The following is a 16,691-nucleotide window of genomic DNA, read 5'->3' as shown; positions in this document are numbered from 1 at the left end:
CCCTAAAGAGCTTGCAATCAGGCCAGTATGACAAAATTAATGAACAATAATACTGGAAAACAATACAAAACAATGAAACTGCTATCTTGCACATTTAGACTGTAAAGTCAGTATAGAGTCAAATGGGAAGTAAATCACTAAGGAAAGATACAGGACATGACTGAAGTCTTGAAAGGTAGGAAGAACACACAGGGGGACATTCAAGTGTGGTAAAACCACATGAATGAAGGCTTGGAGGCTGTACAACTGGGTGAGATAATAAAGTGAACAGTGTAACGGAAGATTAAGGTTTGACTAATAGGAACTAAAGCTGAATGAGCACAGGGAGGGGAAAGTCTGTGGTGGAGGCACTGAGAGACAAGAAAAGCCACACTTTGGAAAGATTTACATGGAAAAGATAAACAAAATGGACTTAAAAGGGAAAACTGAGAAGCAGAGATTAATTAGAAAATGTGAAGAAACTATATATAGAAAGGGATGGATTTAAATAATACTCACAGAAAAAAATCAACAAAAGATGGAGATCAACAAAATATGAAAGATAAAAGAAAGCAATATCACACATAACTGCAAATTCGCAAACTAGTAAAACATAAAGGATCAACAGTGTCATTAAAAAAACAAGAACAAAGAAATTCTTTCCTGAGGGCCAAACTGAAATAAAAAATTCACGCAAGTGACTAAACATTTTCTTTTCTACAAAAGAGTAACACAAACATTTTAAAACATTTTTATGGACTCATGATCACCAGATTCCAATATGACACATTCAGTATTTGACTATCTCCCCCTAAATGGAAGGAACTAATACAAAGCAATGCATAATCCAAACCCCCTGCATTTTTGGCTACAGAATACAATCTGAAATACACTCAGACACATGCCAGACATTTATTTACACACCAGTGCCAAACACTTAACATTCTCATATTCTTTAAACCTAATTCTAGTCCTCTCTTAACAAGAAATTGTTGTCAGCAGTCACAGCCCAAGTCATTATAAAGGATGGCCAGAAACAGAAGCAAAACTAAGAAAAAAAGGTGGGGGGATGTGCACAGAAAAGGTATAAGCAAGTATTTTATTTAAGTAACCTGAGGTACTTAAATTAACCAGTTAGATTAATAGAGGTTTCCATTCAAGAAAAGTGCTCATTTTTAAACATACAATGAACAAAATCACTCATTAGAGAGAAATAATATGAATAAGAAATGCATTTGTGCACAATCTTAACATATGAGCTATCTCAATTTCTTATTTTATTTCTCTCTTCTTTACCTTCATACCCCCAGACTCAAACAAAGGGCTGAGGTGGTCTGTAGTGACAGATATCAAGTTACAAATGGTTTACGCTGTTGTCTACCCTGAATTATATTTTGACATTTTCCCTGTTTTTTATTTCTTCCCACTACCTTTGGATATATCCTCCCTCCTCTTGCCCCTCACTAAAGCCAGGCATCAGAGTGCTACAAAGCTATTCCAATCTGCAATTTAAAAATCAAGATCACTTACCATTTGGCTGCCTCTGCTGGCTGAAGGCATGTATATCCATGGGAGAAAAGATGTTAGAATGGATTTCACGCAGACCCTCGCCAGTGTACTTGTTGCAAGCCAAAATGGAGTGTGTATTCCAGTCAGTCCAGTACAATGTGTCCTCAAATAACGTCAAGGCAAAAGGATGTGGAAGGGAACCTTTAACCACCGCCTGCCTATTAAACACAAAGAGAAAAACTCAAACGTTTCTAAATTTTCTTCTTTAATCAAAACGTCACCTCTCCCATTAAAATGGTCTTGCCGTCCACACTAACACATACAAATTCTGGATAACACATATGTTAAGGTCAAATACACCTATGAAAAATAAGACAAGGAGTAAATTCAAACGTATTTGAAATCATGGTGCCCGAAATCCTCAACCAAGCACGTCAGAATGGTTCCTAACTTGGCGGCAGGCTCCGGGTGCACTACAAGCTAGCAGACAAAGTGAAGGCCCAAGTATCAGCACTGCTGTCAGCTCCCATCTCCGCACTCACACCTTCCATCCTTCCACATAATTCATGCCATTGGAAAGAGAAAGGCTGGCAAAAAGAAAAATCCCAGGGTTTAGAGTTGGCCGTGGGAAGTAGTTTTAAATCAGCAATAGGTTTTTCCCTTCTTGATGTGGAAGAACAAAGAATCTGAGCCTATTTCTTCCATCACTTCTTATGGCTTTGGTAACTGAAAAGTAAAAACATACACATGAGGCTAAAAAGTCATTCTGGTAGAGCTCTCTCTCTGCAGACTCCAGTCTCGCTCCAGCAAATGATCACCTCAGTTGGCTTTCTGCTTTATGGTTACTTAATCTCCACAAGCCAGGTAGCAAAAAGGAAGCCCAACCACCGCAGAATGTGTTCAAGAGACAAAGCAGATCCCCAAATTTCACAAGCAATCCTAACTATATGGAAGGAGAGGTAGAGAGCCTGATTAGTACTGAAGGCACAGAACTTTGCAGAATGTCATGGAGAGTTATGTAATTAGTAAATAATATAATTCTTGAATAATGACCAAACTGTGTTTGAGCCACAATAGCAGTCAAGAAAATAAATGCTTTGATATTTTCATAATATCAAGTCTAATATTTTCATAAATCGCTCAGCTAGGAGAGAAAGAGGAAAATGTAAGCAACTAAAAAGAAATAAAGGATAACACATTGACAGAAAATCCAATTTTTAGGTCCCTGAGGTTATCTGATATCTAACACCTAACAGATCACAGGTATACTAAATTAAATTTAAGAGCAGTAAGATAATTTTCATCTAAGCAGAATTAGCATCTGTTATTGTACATGGAATGGTCTTAGCCTAAGATGTTTTAAATCTGAGCCAGATTTTTAAATAACTGTATACAAGATGAGCAGGACTAGTTTATCAAACTTTCTATTTTAAAACCTCACGCCTAGGCCAGCCTACATCACCACAACTTTCTCCTCTCTTTTTTAATTCTCGCTTCCCTAGCAGATTACTTTCCCTCTCATTTCCCAATTAGAACGGTCACAATGACTACTTCTGAAGTGGTTTCTTCCACTTTTTGAATGAACAGCTTTATTAAGTTTACTAAAATGATTATGCTATTACAGGAGTGATACCATAGTTTAAGTTCAAATTTAAATAGGCCTGCATATTTCACACTGACGTTTTCCAAAATTCATTATGATAAGACATAGAGTTCTGAGAAGCTGTCAAGAAAGTCAAGTAACATGACTGAGAAATAATAGTAAAGATGAAATTACTTAGGTTTTCATTAACCATCTTAAAGAATCACAAATTATATTACCAGATCTTTGAAAAACTCTAGGGAGAAAAAAGTCTTCTAAGTCCTTTGTATATTATTAAATAAAAAGTTAAAATTCACTCTAATGAATTTAACACAGCAAAATAAACAGATAGGAAAAACAGAACCCCTCCCTAAAAGATTTACTCATTTTACATATTGACTGAAAGCATTTATATACTGAAAAGAAATGAGACAGAGCCGAGTTCAAATGTCCCCCTGTACTTACACTACTTATTTCCACAAGCTTTGTTTTCCTCATCTGTTATTGGAAGATAATAACCTAACCACACTGAGTTACTGTGAAGACTAAATGATAACATATGCAAAAGCATTTAAGCGTTATGATTGGTACTTAATAAACATTTCATAAATGACTCCTCAATTTTAGGATGTATGTTTTCAATATTTTAATATTTCTGACATAGGGATAATATTTTACAGCTGAAGTGAACATTTCATGTGCTGGTTTGTAAGTCAAAATAAAAAGCTCTTAAAATCAATAGCTTATCAGAATCAAGTAAATACTAGACTCTGGCTTATTTATATTTACAGGATCTCACACAACACAATATGACAATATGTACAAAATTAGGTGGACTTATTAGACACTCAGTGAACGCCTGATAAAATTAAATATCTTAAATGAAATATGTAATTAACAGAACTGTACAAAAAGCAGAGCTAAGAAGGCTATCACCCATTCTTGTCATATTCTTTGGTGACTTACCGATTTGTCCAGCCAATGGTGACTTGCTCTGAAACTGCAGACAAGTGAACACAGTCTTCACCTTTCCTCCCTCTGGTTGGGATTACCCCCCCGGAAACTCGAGTTACTTCAAGGAGGAGTTGATCACGGATACTGAGAACAAATGTGGCTGGCAAGGTCAAAGCCCAGTCCTTCAGTAGTATGCCACAACCAAAACAGGACTTGAAAAATTGATCTCTTCTACAGAGACCAAAGGAGAGAAACCGAGACCCCTACTGATGCTTTGCTTTAGTGCTGGCAACCTCTGAGCATCATCTCCTCCCTCTGTCTGTCATTTCCTGAGGGCTCACTCTCACCAGTACCGCCAAGTACAGGAGTGCACTCACCACCTCTCTCAGATTCCACGCCTGGCAGGTGCCTCTTTCAAATTCTGCACCAACCAGACTTATCCTTTATAAAACACCTGTACACTTGTATTCACTTTCTGTTTCTGAACCTCTTCCCAGAAAGTCGTCCTCTGCCCCCAACTGAGAACTCCCCACCTGTGTGGGTAATAAATCTACTTAGTCACACCAAAGCACTACTGTCATGAATTCTGACATCTGAACCTAACCTTGGAAGAGAGCTTCTCCACATCACAGTGAGGTTTTAATAACACCTAAAAAGATGACAACAGTGGTAGTGGTACAGTGTTTGAAAAATCTCTACAAGTCTTCCACATGAAAACAGAACAACTAGGTAGCAAAACCAAAAAACCCTTGGACAACATTTACAACAAATCTAGATGAAACAAAGCTAGATGAGAAGGTACTACCACAAAACCCAAGACACAAAAAGGAAAACTACCAACAGCCATAAGATCTCATTGGCATCAGCACTTCTGCAGGAGGAATAGGAAGGAAAAAATAGGGCATTCAGCAGATCCAGGAACAGGAGAACACACAAAATAGACAGCAATGGAAAGACAGGGAAACCAAACTGCCGAGGACTGGTTCTGTCCACTCAGAGAATGCAAAGAGTGGATGGTTGGTACTGAAGGGACTGGTGCACTTTAACCTCCAGTGAACTCTCCAACTGACCCAACAGAGCTCCCTTACAGACAAATGCCCATACTGACCATACATTACTGGGAGTACAATGAAAGTGAGGATTATAGTACAAGAGAGGTAATGGAAAACTAAGGTACAGAAAAAAGTGGAAGAAGGAAACAGAGCCAGGAAATCTCAGAAAGCAAGCTGCCAATTTTTTAAACACACACACGCTCGAGTAACTTCTGTGAAGTTACAAAAGTTATGATAAAAAACTCTGCCTTCTTCAACAAGTTCCAGAAAAACAATTTCAGGTGAAAATTTAAAAGTAAATTAAGATCAAGTCCATTAAAAAAGTTAATATTAAAAACAAAAAAAAAGAATAAAGAAAATAACATCCCTAAAGATAATAAAATATGCGAGAAAAGTATGGCCCTAAAACAAATAGTTTACAGCCTATTGCAAAATAACCTGAAATGCTTTAAAATCATGTATTAGCTGTAAAAGAATAACACAAATTACAATTTAAAACCTCAAAACTGAGGCGACAGAACTAACGAAAGAATTAGAAGTGTAAGAATAAGTCACTTAAGAAATGAATTATCAACGAGAAATAATACAAACACAGGAGTGAATAAACATAACAGATAAGGAAACAGAAACAGCCAGTGAAAAGAAGGAATTTTTTTTCTTTTTTCATGATTTTTTCCCGTTTTATTAAGAAATAATTGACATATATCACAGTACAATGTACAGAATGATGGTGTGAGTTAGACATATTGTGAAAAGATTACCACATAAATTCAGCTAACATCCATCATCTCATACAGATATAACAGAAAGAAAAGAAAAACAAAATTTCTCCATGGGATGAGAACTCTTAGGATTAACTCTCCTATAACTTTTCTATGTATCATCCAGCAGCGTTAACTACAGTCATCATGTTGTACATTACATCCCTAAGGAGGAATTTCTGAAGATCAAAAAGAAACAGAAAAATAGATTTTTTAAAAATAAAGATTTGAAGCACGAAGGACAGGGAAGAGAACAGAACTAATCTGGAGCAAAGAAATGACATCAAATAGTAACTCAAACCCTCAGGAAGAATTACAGGGTACCTGAAATGGCATATATGTAGGTTAATACAAAAGACCCTATGAATAATGTTTTCTCTTTTTCTCCTTTAACCTTTTAAAAACACCTAAGATTGTATAACGTGATAATTATAACATTCCATTGGTTATAATAGAAATGTAATATAAATGACACTAATAGTACAAAGGAGGGGAGAGGGAATGGAGATACACTAGACTAAGATTTCTATAATTTACAGGAATTAACTTAGTATTTTACCATAATACAGATTTTGACAAAAGGAATACTGCAATCCCTAGAATAATCACTAAGAATATTTTATTCTCCAAAACACTGTTTAAAAACATAAAAGGAATTAAAACGATACACTAAAAAATATCTACTTAATACAAAAGAAGGCAGAAGAACCAAAGGAACAAAAAAAGACAGACATGAAAAATAAAATAAAAATGTCAGATGTAAACTCAACCATATTATTAACAACATTAAATGTAAATAGATTAAGCACCCCAATTAAAAGACAAAAGGTTGAACACCTTAAATATATAGTTTTTCTTTGTAAAAAGAAACCATATATATATGGCAAAGGTTGTTAGACCGGGTAAAACAAAACAAGACTCAACTGTAGGCTGTCTACAAGAGACACCTTTTATATCCAAAGATCCAAATTTGTTGAAACTGAAAGGTTACAGCAAACAGTAACCATAAGAGAGATGCAGTGGTTCTATCAGACAAAATATATTTTAACACAAAAAAGTATTACTAAAGATAAAGCAGCACATTTTATAATGACAAAAAGTCAAATCATGAGGAAGATGTAACAGTTATAAACATACACAAATAAAAACAGAGCCCCAAACAAATGAAGCAAAACCTGACAGAACTGAAGGAAGAAACAGACAATTCAACAATAACAGTCTGAGATCTCAAAATCCTATTCTCATTAAAAGGTAGGACAACTAAACAGGAAATCATAAAGGATATGGAAATTCGAACATTAGGACAAGTATCAATTAATTTTAAAGACTGAAGTCATACAAGGTGTATTCTCTGAGCACACTGAATATCAAGAACAGAAAAATTCGGGAAATCCACAGTGAGAATTTTCTCACAGTTAAATTTTTCTAAATCCTCCCTCAATGTCTTCTAAGTAAGCAATGGGTCAAAGAGGAAATCCCACTAAATTAAAAAAATATATTTTGAGCTAAAAGAAAATGAAAATACAACATATAAAAATGTGTGGGATGTCACCAGCCAGAGCAGTGCTTAGGGTAAATTCTATAAATTTATCCCTAAATGCCTGCATTAGAAAAGAAGATAGGGACTTCCCTGGTGGTCCAGTGGTTAAGAATCTGTCTTGCAATGCAGGGACGCCAGTTCTATCCCTGGTCAGGGAACTAAGATCCCACATGCAGCGGGGAAACTAAGCCCGTGTACCACAACTAGAGTGAAGCCGACCGCAACGAAGTGAAGAGTCCACACACCACAATGAAAGACCTGCGTGCCGCAACTAAGACCTGACACAGCAAATAAATAAATAAATATTAAAGAAAAACAGAAGAAAAAGACAGACTTCAAATCTATAATCTAAGCTTCAACCTTAAGAAACGGGGGGGGCAGGGTGTGCAAACTAAATCCAAAGCAAGAAAATTTTAAAATATTAGGGTGGAAATCAGATGAAATATAAAACAGAAAAAAAAAAACAGAAAAAATAAATAAAACCAAATGTGGGTTCTATTAAAAGATCGACAAAGTTGACAAGCCTTGCACTAGACTGAAAAAAAAAGAAATTGGGAAATTTGTGAATAAAATTATGAATAAAAGAGGGACATCACTACTGACCTTAGAAATTAAAAGGATTATAAAGATACCATGATTATGCCAACAAAATGGAAAACTTAGATGAAATGAAAACATTCCTAGAAACAAATTACCAAAACTCACTCAAGGAGAAATTAAATGTAAAGACCTAGAACAATTAAAGAAATTGACTTAGGGCTTCCCTGGTGGCGCAGTGATTGAGAGTCCACCTGCCGATGCAGGGGACACGGGTTCGTGCCCCGGTCCGGGAAGATCCCACATGCCGCAGAGCAGCTAGGCCCGTGAGCCATGGCCTCTGAGCCTGTGCATCCAGAGCCTGTGCTCCGCAACGGGAGAGGCCACAACAGTGAGAGGCCCGCGTACCACAAAAAAAAAAAAAAAAAAAAAAAAAATTTGCAGAAGAAATAATATCAATCCATCACATACTCTTCCAGAAAACAGAGGAAGAGGGAACACTTCCCAACTCATTTTATGAGGCTCGTATTACACTGATACGAACCAGCCAGACAGCACAAGGAAAATAAACTACAGACCAATTTCTCATGAATAAACACATAAAAATCCTCAACAGAATATTAGCAAACTGAATCTAGAGACATCTAAAAAGGATTCTACGGCTTCCCTGGTGGCACAGTGGTTAAGAATCCACCTGCCAATGCAGGGGACACAGGTTCAAGCCCCAGTCCAGGAAGATCCCACATGCTGTGGAGCAACTAAGCCTGTGAGCCACAACTACTGAGCCTGCGCTCTAGAGCCCGCAAGCCACAACTACTGAGCCCACATGCCACAACTACTGAAGCCCGCAGGCCTAGAGCCCATGCTCCGCAACAAGAGAAGCCACCGCAATGAGAAGCCTGCGCACGGCAGTGAAGAGTAGCCTCCGCTCGCCACAACTGGAGAAAGCCCACGTGCAGCAACAAAGACCCAATGCAGCCAAAAATAAATTTTTTAAATATTATTTTTTAAAAAAGAAATAAATAAAAAGGATTCTAAAACATGACCAAGTGAGATTTATTCCAAGAATGCAAGATTGGTTAAACGACTGAAAACCAATTAATGAAATTCACCATGTGTATAAAAAACAAAACCCCATGATCATCTCAACAGATGCAGAAAAAGTACTGGACAAAATCCAATACGCAATCATGGTAAAAACTGAAGATACTAGGAATAGATGAGAACTTCCTAAACCTGATTAAAAGGTCTCTACAGAAAACCTATAGCTAAGATCCTGCTCAATGGCAAAAAAAGAAAAAAAAAATTTTAATGATTTCCCCCCATAGATCACAAACAAGGCAAGGATGTCTTCTATTCAGCCTAAGACCTAGTGAGTACTACCAAGTAAGAATAAAAGGCATCCAGATGGGAAAGGAAGAAGTAAAACTGTCATTATTCACAGATGACACAATTCTGTATGCAGAGAATACAAAAGAATTTAAAAGAAAAAAGCCTCACAGATGTAATTAATTCAACAAGGTTGCAGGATACAAGATCAATATACAGAAATAAATTGATTTCTATAGACTACCAATGAAAAATACAAAAAGTGATACAGTTAACTAATATTTAACAAGGGAACCAAGAATATCCAATGGATAAAAGACAATTTCTTTAATAAATGGTGCTGAGAAAACAGAAAAATTGAAATTAAATAATTCATTCACAACACCATAAAAACCCCAAATACTTGGAAATAAATTAATAAAAAAGTGTAAGACATCATACACAAAATGGATCATAGATCTCAATCTTAGGAATTAAAACAATAAAACTCTTAGAAGAAAACACAAATGTCAATCTTTGTGACTTTGGGTTAGGCAAAGATTTCTTACTACATCAAAAACACCTTTAACAAAAGAAAAAACTAATAGTTTGAACTTTATTTCTAAATAATATATCCAATGAAGAACTTGTATCTAGAATACATAAAATTCTTACAATTCAATAATAAAATAACCCAATTTAAAAATGGGCAATTAACTTGAATAGTGTCTTAAACATCTGAGCCTCATGTGAAGGAAGACTGAGCTACACTGTATTCAAGAGGATTACAGGCAGGACAGACTGAAGTAAAGTTAATAATGTATCTGGAGTAGAGGCAAAGGAGAAGCATGAAGGGACCTAAACCATGTCGGCAAAATCTGGTATTTACTTTTTCCAAAGTAATTATTTTCTCCTGATAATATAAAGAATACACATATGTTGACTATAAAAAATGTGGAAATAGAAAGTATATCTTTCTAGTCCTTTATTATGTGCATATGTACAATATGTACATGTATATACACAAATACAAGCAATTTCCAATGATCAAGGAATGGAAAACCTGGTTTCTTTTATAAATAGTTAAGGTACAGCATGAAACCAACTAAGACATAACAGGAAACCAACTAACCAATGGAATTTAGAATTAAGAATTTGGTAAAAATTCATTAGTTCTAAATAGTAGCCCCCAACAGGACGAAGGAAAACAGCTGAGCCAAACCAAGAAACAATTGAGGCGCCTGCACCAAACCAGGAATAAAGAGCATTTACCACCAATAACTACTGAGCTTCTTTACTGGGTATATATGCAGCAGGTCCCAAGGTCCTTGTTGCATCTTAATAACTGTTAATAGGCCCTGAGAAAAAATGGTTAATTTATGTATTTTGAAAGACTCCAACTCATCCTCTCATCTTGTTTAAACAATATCTGACTGTTTTTTTTTTTTTTTTTTTTTTGCGGTACGTGGGCCTCTCACTGTTGTGGCCTCTCCCATTGCGGAGCACAGGCTCTGGGCGTGCAGGCTCAGCGGCCATGGCTCACGGGCCCAGCCGCTCCACTGCATGTGAGATCTTCCCGGACCGGGGCAGGAACCCGTGTCCCCTGCATCGGCAGGCGGACTCTCAACCACTGCGCCACCAGGGAAGCCCCTGATTCTATTTTTTTTTACAAAAGTGAATTTTTGTAAATGCACAGCATTTACTGCATCATAATGACCCATCTTCATTTCACAATGTAAAGATTTTCAACATATTATTAAATATTGCTTTCACGTTAATTTTAAAGGCTATATAACATTGCACTGAATGGCTGTGCTATAATTTAAAAACCCATATTGCCAACATTCAACATTATATATTAAATAAGGTGTCTTTAAACATAAACATATATTTTAGAAATTATATAATGATCAGTTGACGAAAATTTTTTGACAACAGTCTAGCAGGAAACTAATTCTGTATTTCTCCTTAGAGCAATGGTTCAGGGCTCACTATATTTCCATGTTCACAACAACTTTATAAAATTAACTACCATGAATCATGAGAATCCACTATAATTAATACTATGGAAAATATTCACTCTCACTAGTAAAGAAGAAAACGCAAATACGAATAAAATATATTTTTAAATTTCAAAAAGGATGAAATTATCTTTTCTTAGCTAAACTTAACGTAAAAAAAATGGTAGATTAGATATGCAGAAATATACTGTGTGTGACAGTGGAAATTAGTAAAATCATTCCATTATAAAAAAAAAAAGATGGCCTTAAAACTCTGCACCTTGACATACAAATCCTACTTCTTGTAATGAATTCTAAAGATGTAATAAAAGATGCAGATTCATATAGGCTCCTCTTTATTCCATCAGTATTTATACAAGTAAAAAAATTACAACTTAAATATTTCACAATAAGGAAGTGTATAAAAAATACTGTTTAACATTCAGATTATTTCTTCCATTTATATTTAATAGCATAGCTGTTTGACCTTACTCTTTTCTTATAACTTCCATTTTTTATTCTTCCTTATACTCCACCTCTCCATTTTTTCATGGACTTTTCCTATTACACTGGATTTATATGCTTTTTAAAATGCCTCTAGGGATCTGGAGGCTATACAAACTGTTTTATTCAATTTTATTATCTTTATGTTTTAAAATCATATGTGATCCTACTTTAGACAATAAACTTCAAGAGTAAGACAGTATCTACTGACACTCCCATGTGTAAGGTAAGAAGTTAACATGCTCTTCTTCCTCATCAAACCATCCCACTACCATCTCTCTCTCTTTTTTTTAATACATTTATTTATTTATTTTTGGCGCATTGGGTCTTCGTTGCTGCGCGCAGGCTTTCTCTAGTTGCAGCGAGCAGGGCTACTCTTCATTGCAGTGCGCGGGCTTCTCACTGCAGTGGCTTCCCTTGTTGCAGAGCATGGGCTCTAGGCACACGGGCTTCAGTAGTCGTGGCTCTTGGGCTCTAGAGCGCAGGCTCAGTAGTTGTGGCGCACAGGCTTAGTTGCTCCGTGGCATGTGTGATCTTCCCAGATCAGGGTTTGAACCCATGCCCCCTGTATTGGCAGGCGGATTCTTAACCACTGCGCCACCAGGGAAGTCCCTACCATGTCTCATTTTTTAATTGATGAAACCTGGAATTTTAGATCTCTATTACGTGCTTTCATTTTATCATTTTTATTTGAGAGAACAAAATATCTCACGGTTACATTAAGTTTTAAAAGTACATTAACAGTAATTACTAGATTTAGCTCCATGTTTAACTGGTTTTATTCTTCACAAATATTTAATTATCCGATATCCTCACTCTTGAGCTCTACATTGTACTTCATCTCTATCAGTCTTCTGAAGTGTAGCAAGTAACTTTTTCAGAAAGAGTGATATAAATGGCATATTTTGACTCCTTGCATATCTAATAATAATGTCTTCCTGTTGCAGTAACAGAACTCCTAGATCAACCTCCATGTCTCAGATCTTTTTATTCCATTGTTTTCATCCCTACTTCTACAATTTGTGGGAGAATTTCTCAAGGTTACCTTCCATTTCACTTATTTTTTTTCAGTCATTTATTTGGTTGATGCTGCTCAAACTTTTTTTTTTTTGCTTAAACTTTTAAATTGAACAATCATGCTCTTTATTATCATTCTGTCTTCACCAGTCTTGAATGCATTCTTTCATACTATTTACTCTGTTTTCATACATGCTGTGTCTTCTTGAACTTCTATAATTTTTTCTCCTGCATTTTACAGGAAATTACAGGAAGACATTGTTCTGATTCTTTAACATGGATGGTTCATTTGAACTGCAGTATCTTCTCATGTGGCCTGTTGTTTTTTTCTAACAGGGAGGGAGGGCTTTCAGAGGGAAGACTGTACATTACTGGAAGTTGAGATTAATTCTGTTGCAGCCTGAAAAGTCTTGGTCCAAGCTTTCAGATCAAGAAGGGAGAAGGCAAATAAATTTCTGATTTATCACAACTTCATTTTAATTTGGAAATCTGTGCAGAGGACAGGGCAGTGGGATCTGAAGCTAGCAATAACAGCAGCATATTCCTGTTTCTTTTGCATGTTTCTGGTAGCACCAAGAAGTCTGCTATTATCATGACCCTGCTTATTCTCTGGCACCACTGTATTCATTCAGAGCCAGCTTTAACTACACCTCTGATGTTTGCGTAAGATGCTCAATCATGTCAAGTATGGTTGTCATAAGGTACGTATCCTTTAGTGCCTGGTATATTTCCCAGAGGTGCTAACAGAATCCAGATGAGGCCTACCTTCCACCTTATCCTACCTCCCTCTCATCACCCTCACCTTCAGCCCTCCTTCTCTAGAGTTGTGGTTACTATTGTTTATGTGGGTAAATCTCTTCAATTTGCTTCTTTGGGAAGCAGATTCTTCACAAACTCTGTAGGTGACCAACCATGCTGATTTGCCTGGGTCTGAGGGGGTTCCTGGAACCAGGCAAACAAAGATGGCTAATCATGCAACAGCTCAGTCAGACTGGGACATCCTTCAGTCTTGAAGAAATTCTTCAAGGTTTCTGGTATGTGGTTATTATCTTTGCCTAAGTCTCTAGCACTGATGTAAAATTCCCCTATGTTTATAGCCCATGGCTTTAATAACCATTAACTTGATAATGGCTATAAATCTAAATCTCCCTCTGAGACCGCTCTGCTGAGCTGCAGGCTCATATATCCAAAGCTCCCCAGACTTTATCACCATAGTTTTCCATAAGCAACTCAAATGCAAACGCAAACATGTCCAAAGCTGAATTAAATCTCATTCTCTTTCTACATCAAAAAAAGAAAGAAAGGGCTTCCCTGGTGGCACAGTGGTTGAGAGTCCGCCTGCCGATGCAGGGGACACGGGTTCATACCCTGGTCCGGGAAGATCCCACATGCCGTGGAGCAGCTGGGCCCATGAGCCATGGCCGCTGAGCCTGCGTGTCTGGAGCCTGTGCTCTGCAACGGGAGAGGCCACAACAGTGAGAGGCCCGCGTACCGCAAAAAAAAAAAAAAAGAAAGAAAAAGAAAAAGAAAGAAAGAAGTAAAGAAAGGAAAAAGAATATATCCTCCTTTCCTGAATTTTCTATCTCACCATCAAACCAGCCATTAAAAGCAGAAGCCTAGGAGTCATCATAGACACCATCAGGGAGTCGCAAGTGGTTTGTTAGGATTGGGGCATAGTAGGCAAGGGAGGAAGCGGTGAGAATACTTGTCTAAAACAAGGTAAATGAATTAGATCATGTAAGTTAAAGTGAAGAGTCTGTACTTTACTGGAGAACAATGACGATTAATTGGAAGACTTATGGGCGAAATAATTAGTCTTCAAACCATTTTCTACACAACTACCAAAGGTATTTCAAAGACAAATTCATCCGCGGCAATTTGCTACTTGAAAATTTCCAATGACTCTCAATAACTTCAGGCTAAAATTCAAATGCTGCATCTTAGACCCAGCGGGATCTGGCTCCTAGCCATCTCTCTACACTTGCCTCCAACCATTCTTCACATCTCCAGTTCCTGCTGAAAAGGAACACTGACAAACCAAAGCTTTCTTTAATAACCTTAATAATAACTTTAATAAGCTTAACTTGAGAACCTCACTCTACTAATTAGGAATTAAAATTTTTTCACAGAAAGGGCTTTTATATTCCTCCCAGTTTTTAAAGTTCATTATTTTACTTCAGTGTCTGTCAAGGCAGTTAAAAGAGCATATTTACATCCTTGATACTTATGTTAAAGTCAACTAACCATATATACACTAGTACACTAGTTTCTGAACCCTATTTTGTTCCACTGATACCTATCTATGCTCAGATTTAGTACCTCATTGTTTTAACTACTCTGGCTTTATGGGAAGCCTTGAAATCAAGTGCAAAGTCATCATACCCAAAGTCCACAGTTTACCCTTAAAGATCACTCTTGGTGGTGTACATTCTATGGGTCTGGAATAATGTACGTATCATTATAGTTTCATACAAAGTATTTTCACCGTTTTAAATGTAAATCCTCTGTGCCTATTCATCCCTCCACTCACACTGTCTTTTCAGTCTCTTTTTAAAATGAAATATAAATACAGTTGATTTACAATGCTGTGTTAGTTTCAGGTGTACAGCAAAGTGATTCAGTTTTATATATATCTTAAGATTCTTTCCTATCATAGGTTATTACAAAATATTGAGTATAGTTCCCTGTGCTATACAGTAGGTCGTTGTTGGTTATCTATTTTATATATATAATATGTATGTTTTAATCCCAAACTCCTAATTTATCCTTACTCCCGCCCTTTGCCTTTAGTAACCGTAAGTTTCTTTTCTAAGTCTGGTTTTTTGTTTTTGTTTTTTGCGGTACGCGGGCCTCTCACCACTGTGGCCTCTCCCGTTGCGGAGCACAGGCTCCGGACGCGCAGGCTCAGTGGCCATGGCTCACGGGCCCAGCCGCTCCGCGGCATGTGGGATCTTCCCGGACCAGGGGACGAACCTGTATCCCCTGCATCTGCAGGCGGACTCTCAACCACTGCGCCACCAGGGAAGCCCTCTAAGTCTGTTTGAATCTACAGGTTCCCTCATCATTCTTTGCAGTTTATCTGTTAAGGACCTGGGATGTGTGACCTGTATGTCTGAATCTGCTGACGTGTACTCATGGTGCAGTTCAATATGTTTCTCTGTCCTTTATTTCGCCCACAAATTTCCTGCAAATTCCAAGTTTCATCAGATTCCTGATGAACTGACCCTTTTGGCAAAATGAAAGAGGATGCTCTTTTCTTCCTTCAGATGGCAGTGTCTGTTCTTTTCCTTGTGATGTCAGCAGCCATTGATGTTCAATGCCTAGATCTAATACTTCACTGGAAGTTATAAAATGCTGATATTCTAATTATATTATTTCTATCATTTATTAGCTGGAATAGCTTTCTCATATCTACTACTTTGTTAGCTACTGGTAGATTCATATACAAAAGGGAAGATAAATTGCTTGATTCTCTTTATTACCAACATTCAAAGTTATGAACTGGGGACTAGGAACCAAGATGGCGGAGTAGAAGGACGTGCTCTCACTCCCTCTTGCGAGAACACCAGAATCACAACTAGTTGCTGGACAATCATCAACAGGAAGACACTGGAACTCACCAAAAAAGATACCCCACATCCAAAGACAAAGGAGAAGCCACAATGAGACGGTAGGAGGGGCACAATCACAGTAAAATCAAATCCCATAACTGCTGGGTGGGTGACTCACAGACTGGAGAACACTTATGCCACAGAAGTCCACCCACTGGAGTGAAGGTTCTGAGCCCCACGTCAGGCTTCCCAACCTGGGGGTCCGGCAACGGGAGGAGGAATTCCTAGAGAATCAGACTTTGAAGGCTAGCGGGATTTGAAAAGGACTGGGGGAAACAGAGACTCCACTCTTGGAGGGCACACACAAAGTAGTGTGTGCTTTGGGACCCAGAGGAAG

At 37.3% G+C, this 16,691-nt stretch overlaps 1 protein-coding gene across 2 annotated transcripts in view; it reads right to left on the bottom strand.

The window, feature by feature from the left end:
- The window catches only part of LRP6 (LDL receptor related protein 6), a 171,577-nt gene that overhangs the window by 68,394 nt on the left and 86,492 nt on the right, over positions 1-16,691 (bottom strand). Inside the window, exons 4-5 of one of the 2 annotated variants that reach the window (XM_027129581.1) lie at positions 4,037-4,108; positions 1,510-1,706 (exon numbers count right to left, since the gene is read on the bottom strand). In XM_027129581.1, the coding sequence (XP_026985382.1) occupies positions 1,510-1,706; positions 4,037-4,108 (269 nt within the window). The remainder of the gene's footprint in view (positions 1-1,509; positions 1,707-4,036; positions 4,109-16,691) is intronic. The other variant, XM_027129583.1, reaches the window with a different exon arrangement.

This window comes from Aethalodelphis obliquidens, unplaced genomic scaffold (genome assembly GCF_003676395.1).
Source record: "Aethalodelphis obliquidens isolate GAN/ISIS:26980383/991018 unplaced genomic scaffold, ASM367639v1 scaffold36, whole genome shotgun sequence".
NCBI lineage: Eukaryota > Metazoa > Chordata > Mammalia > Artiodactyla > Delphinidae > Aethalodelphis > Aethalodelphis obliquidens.
The sequence above is the reverse complement of the archived record's forward strand: the minus strand, read 5'-3'. Positions and strand labels throughout refer to the sequence as shown.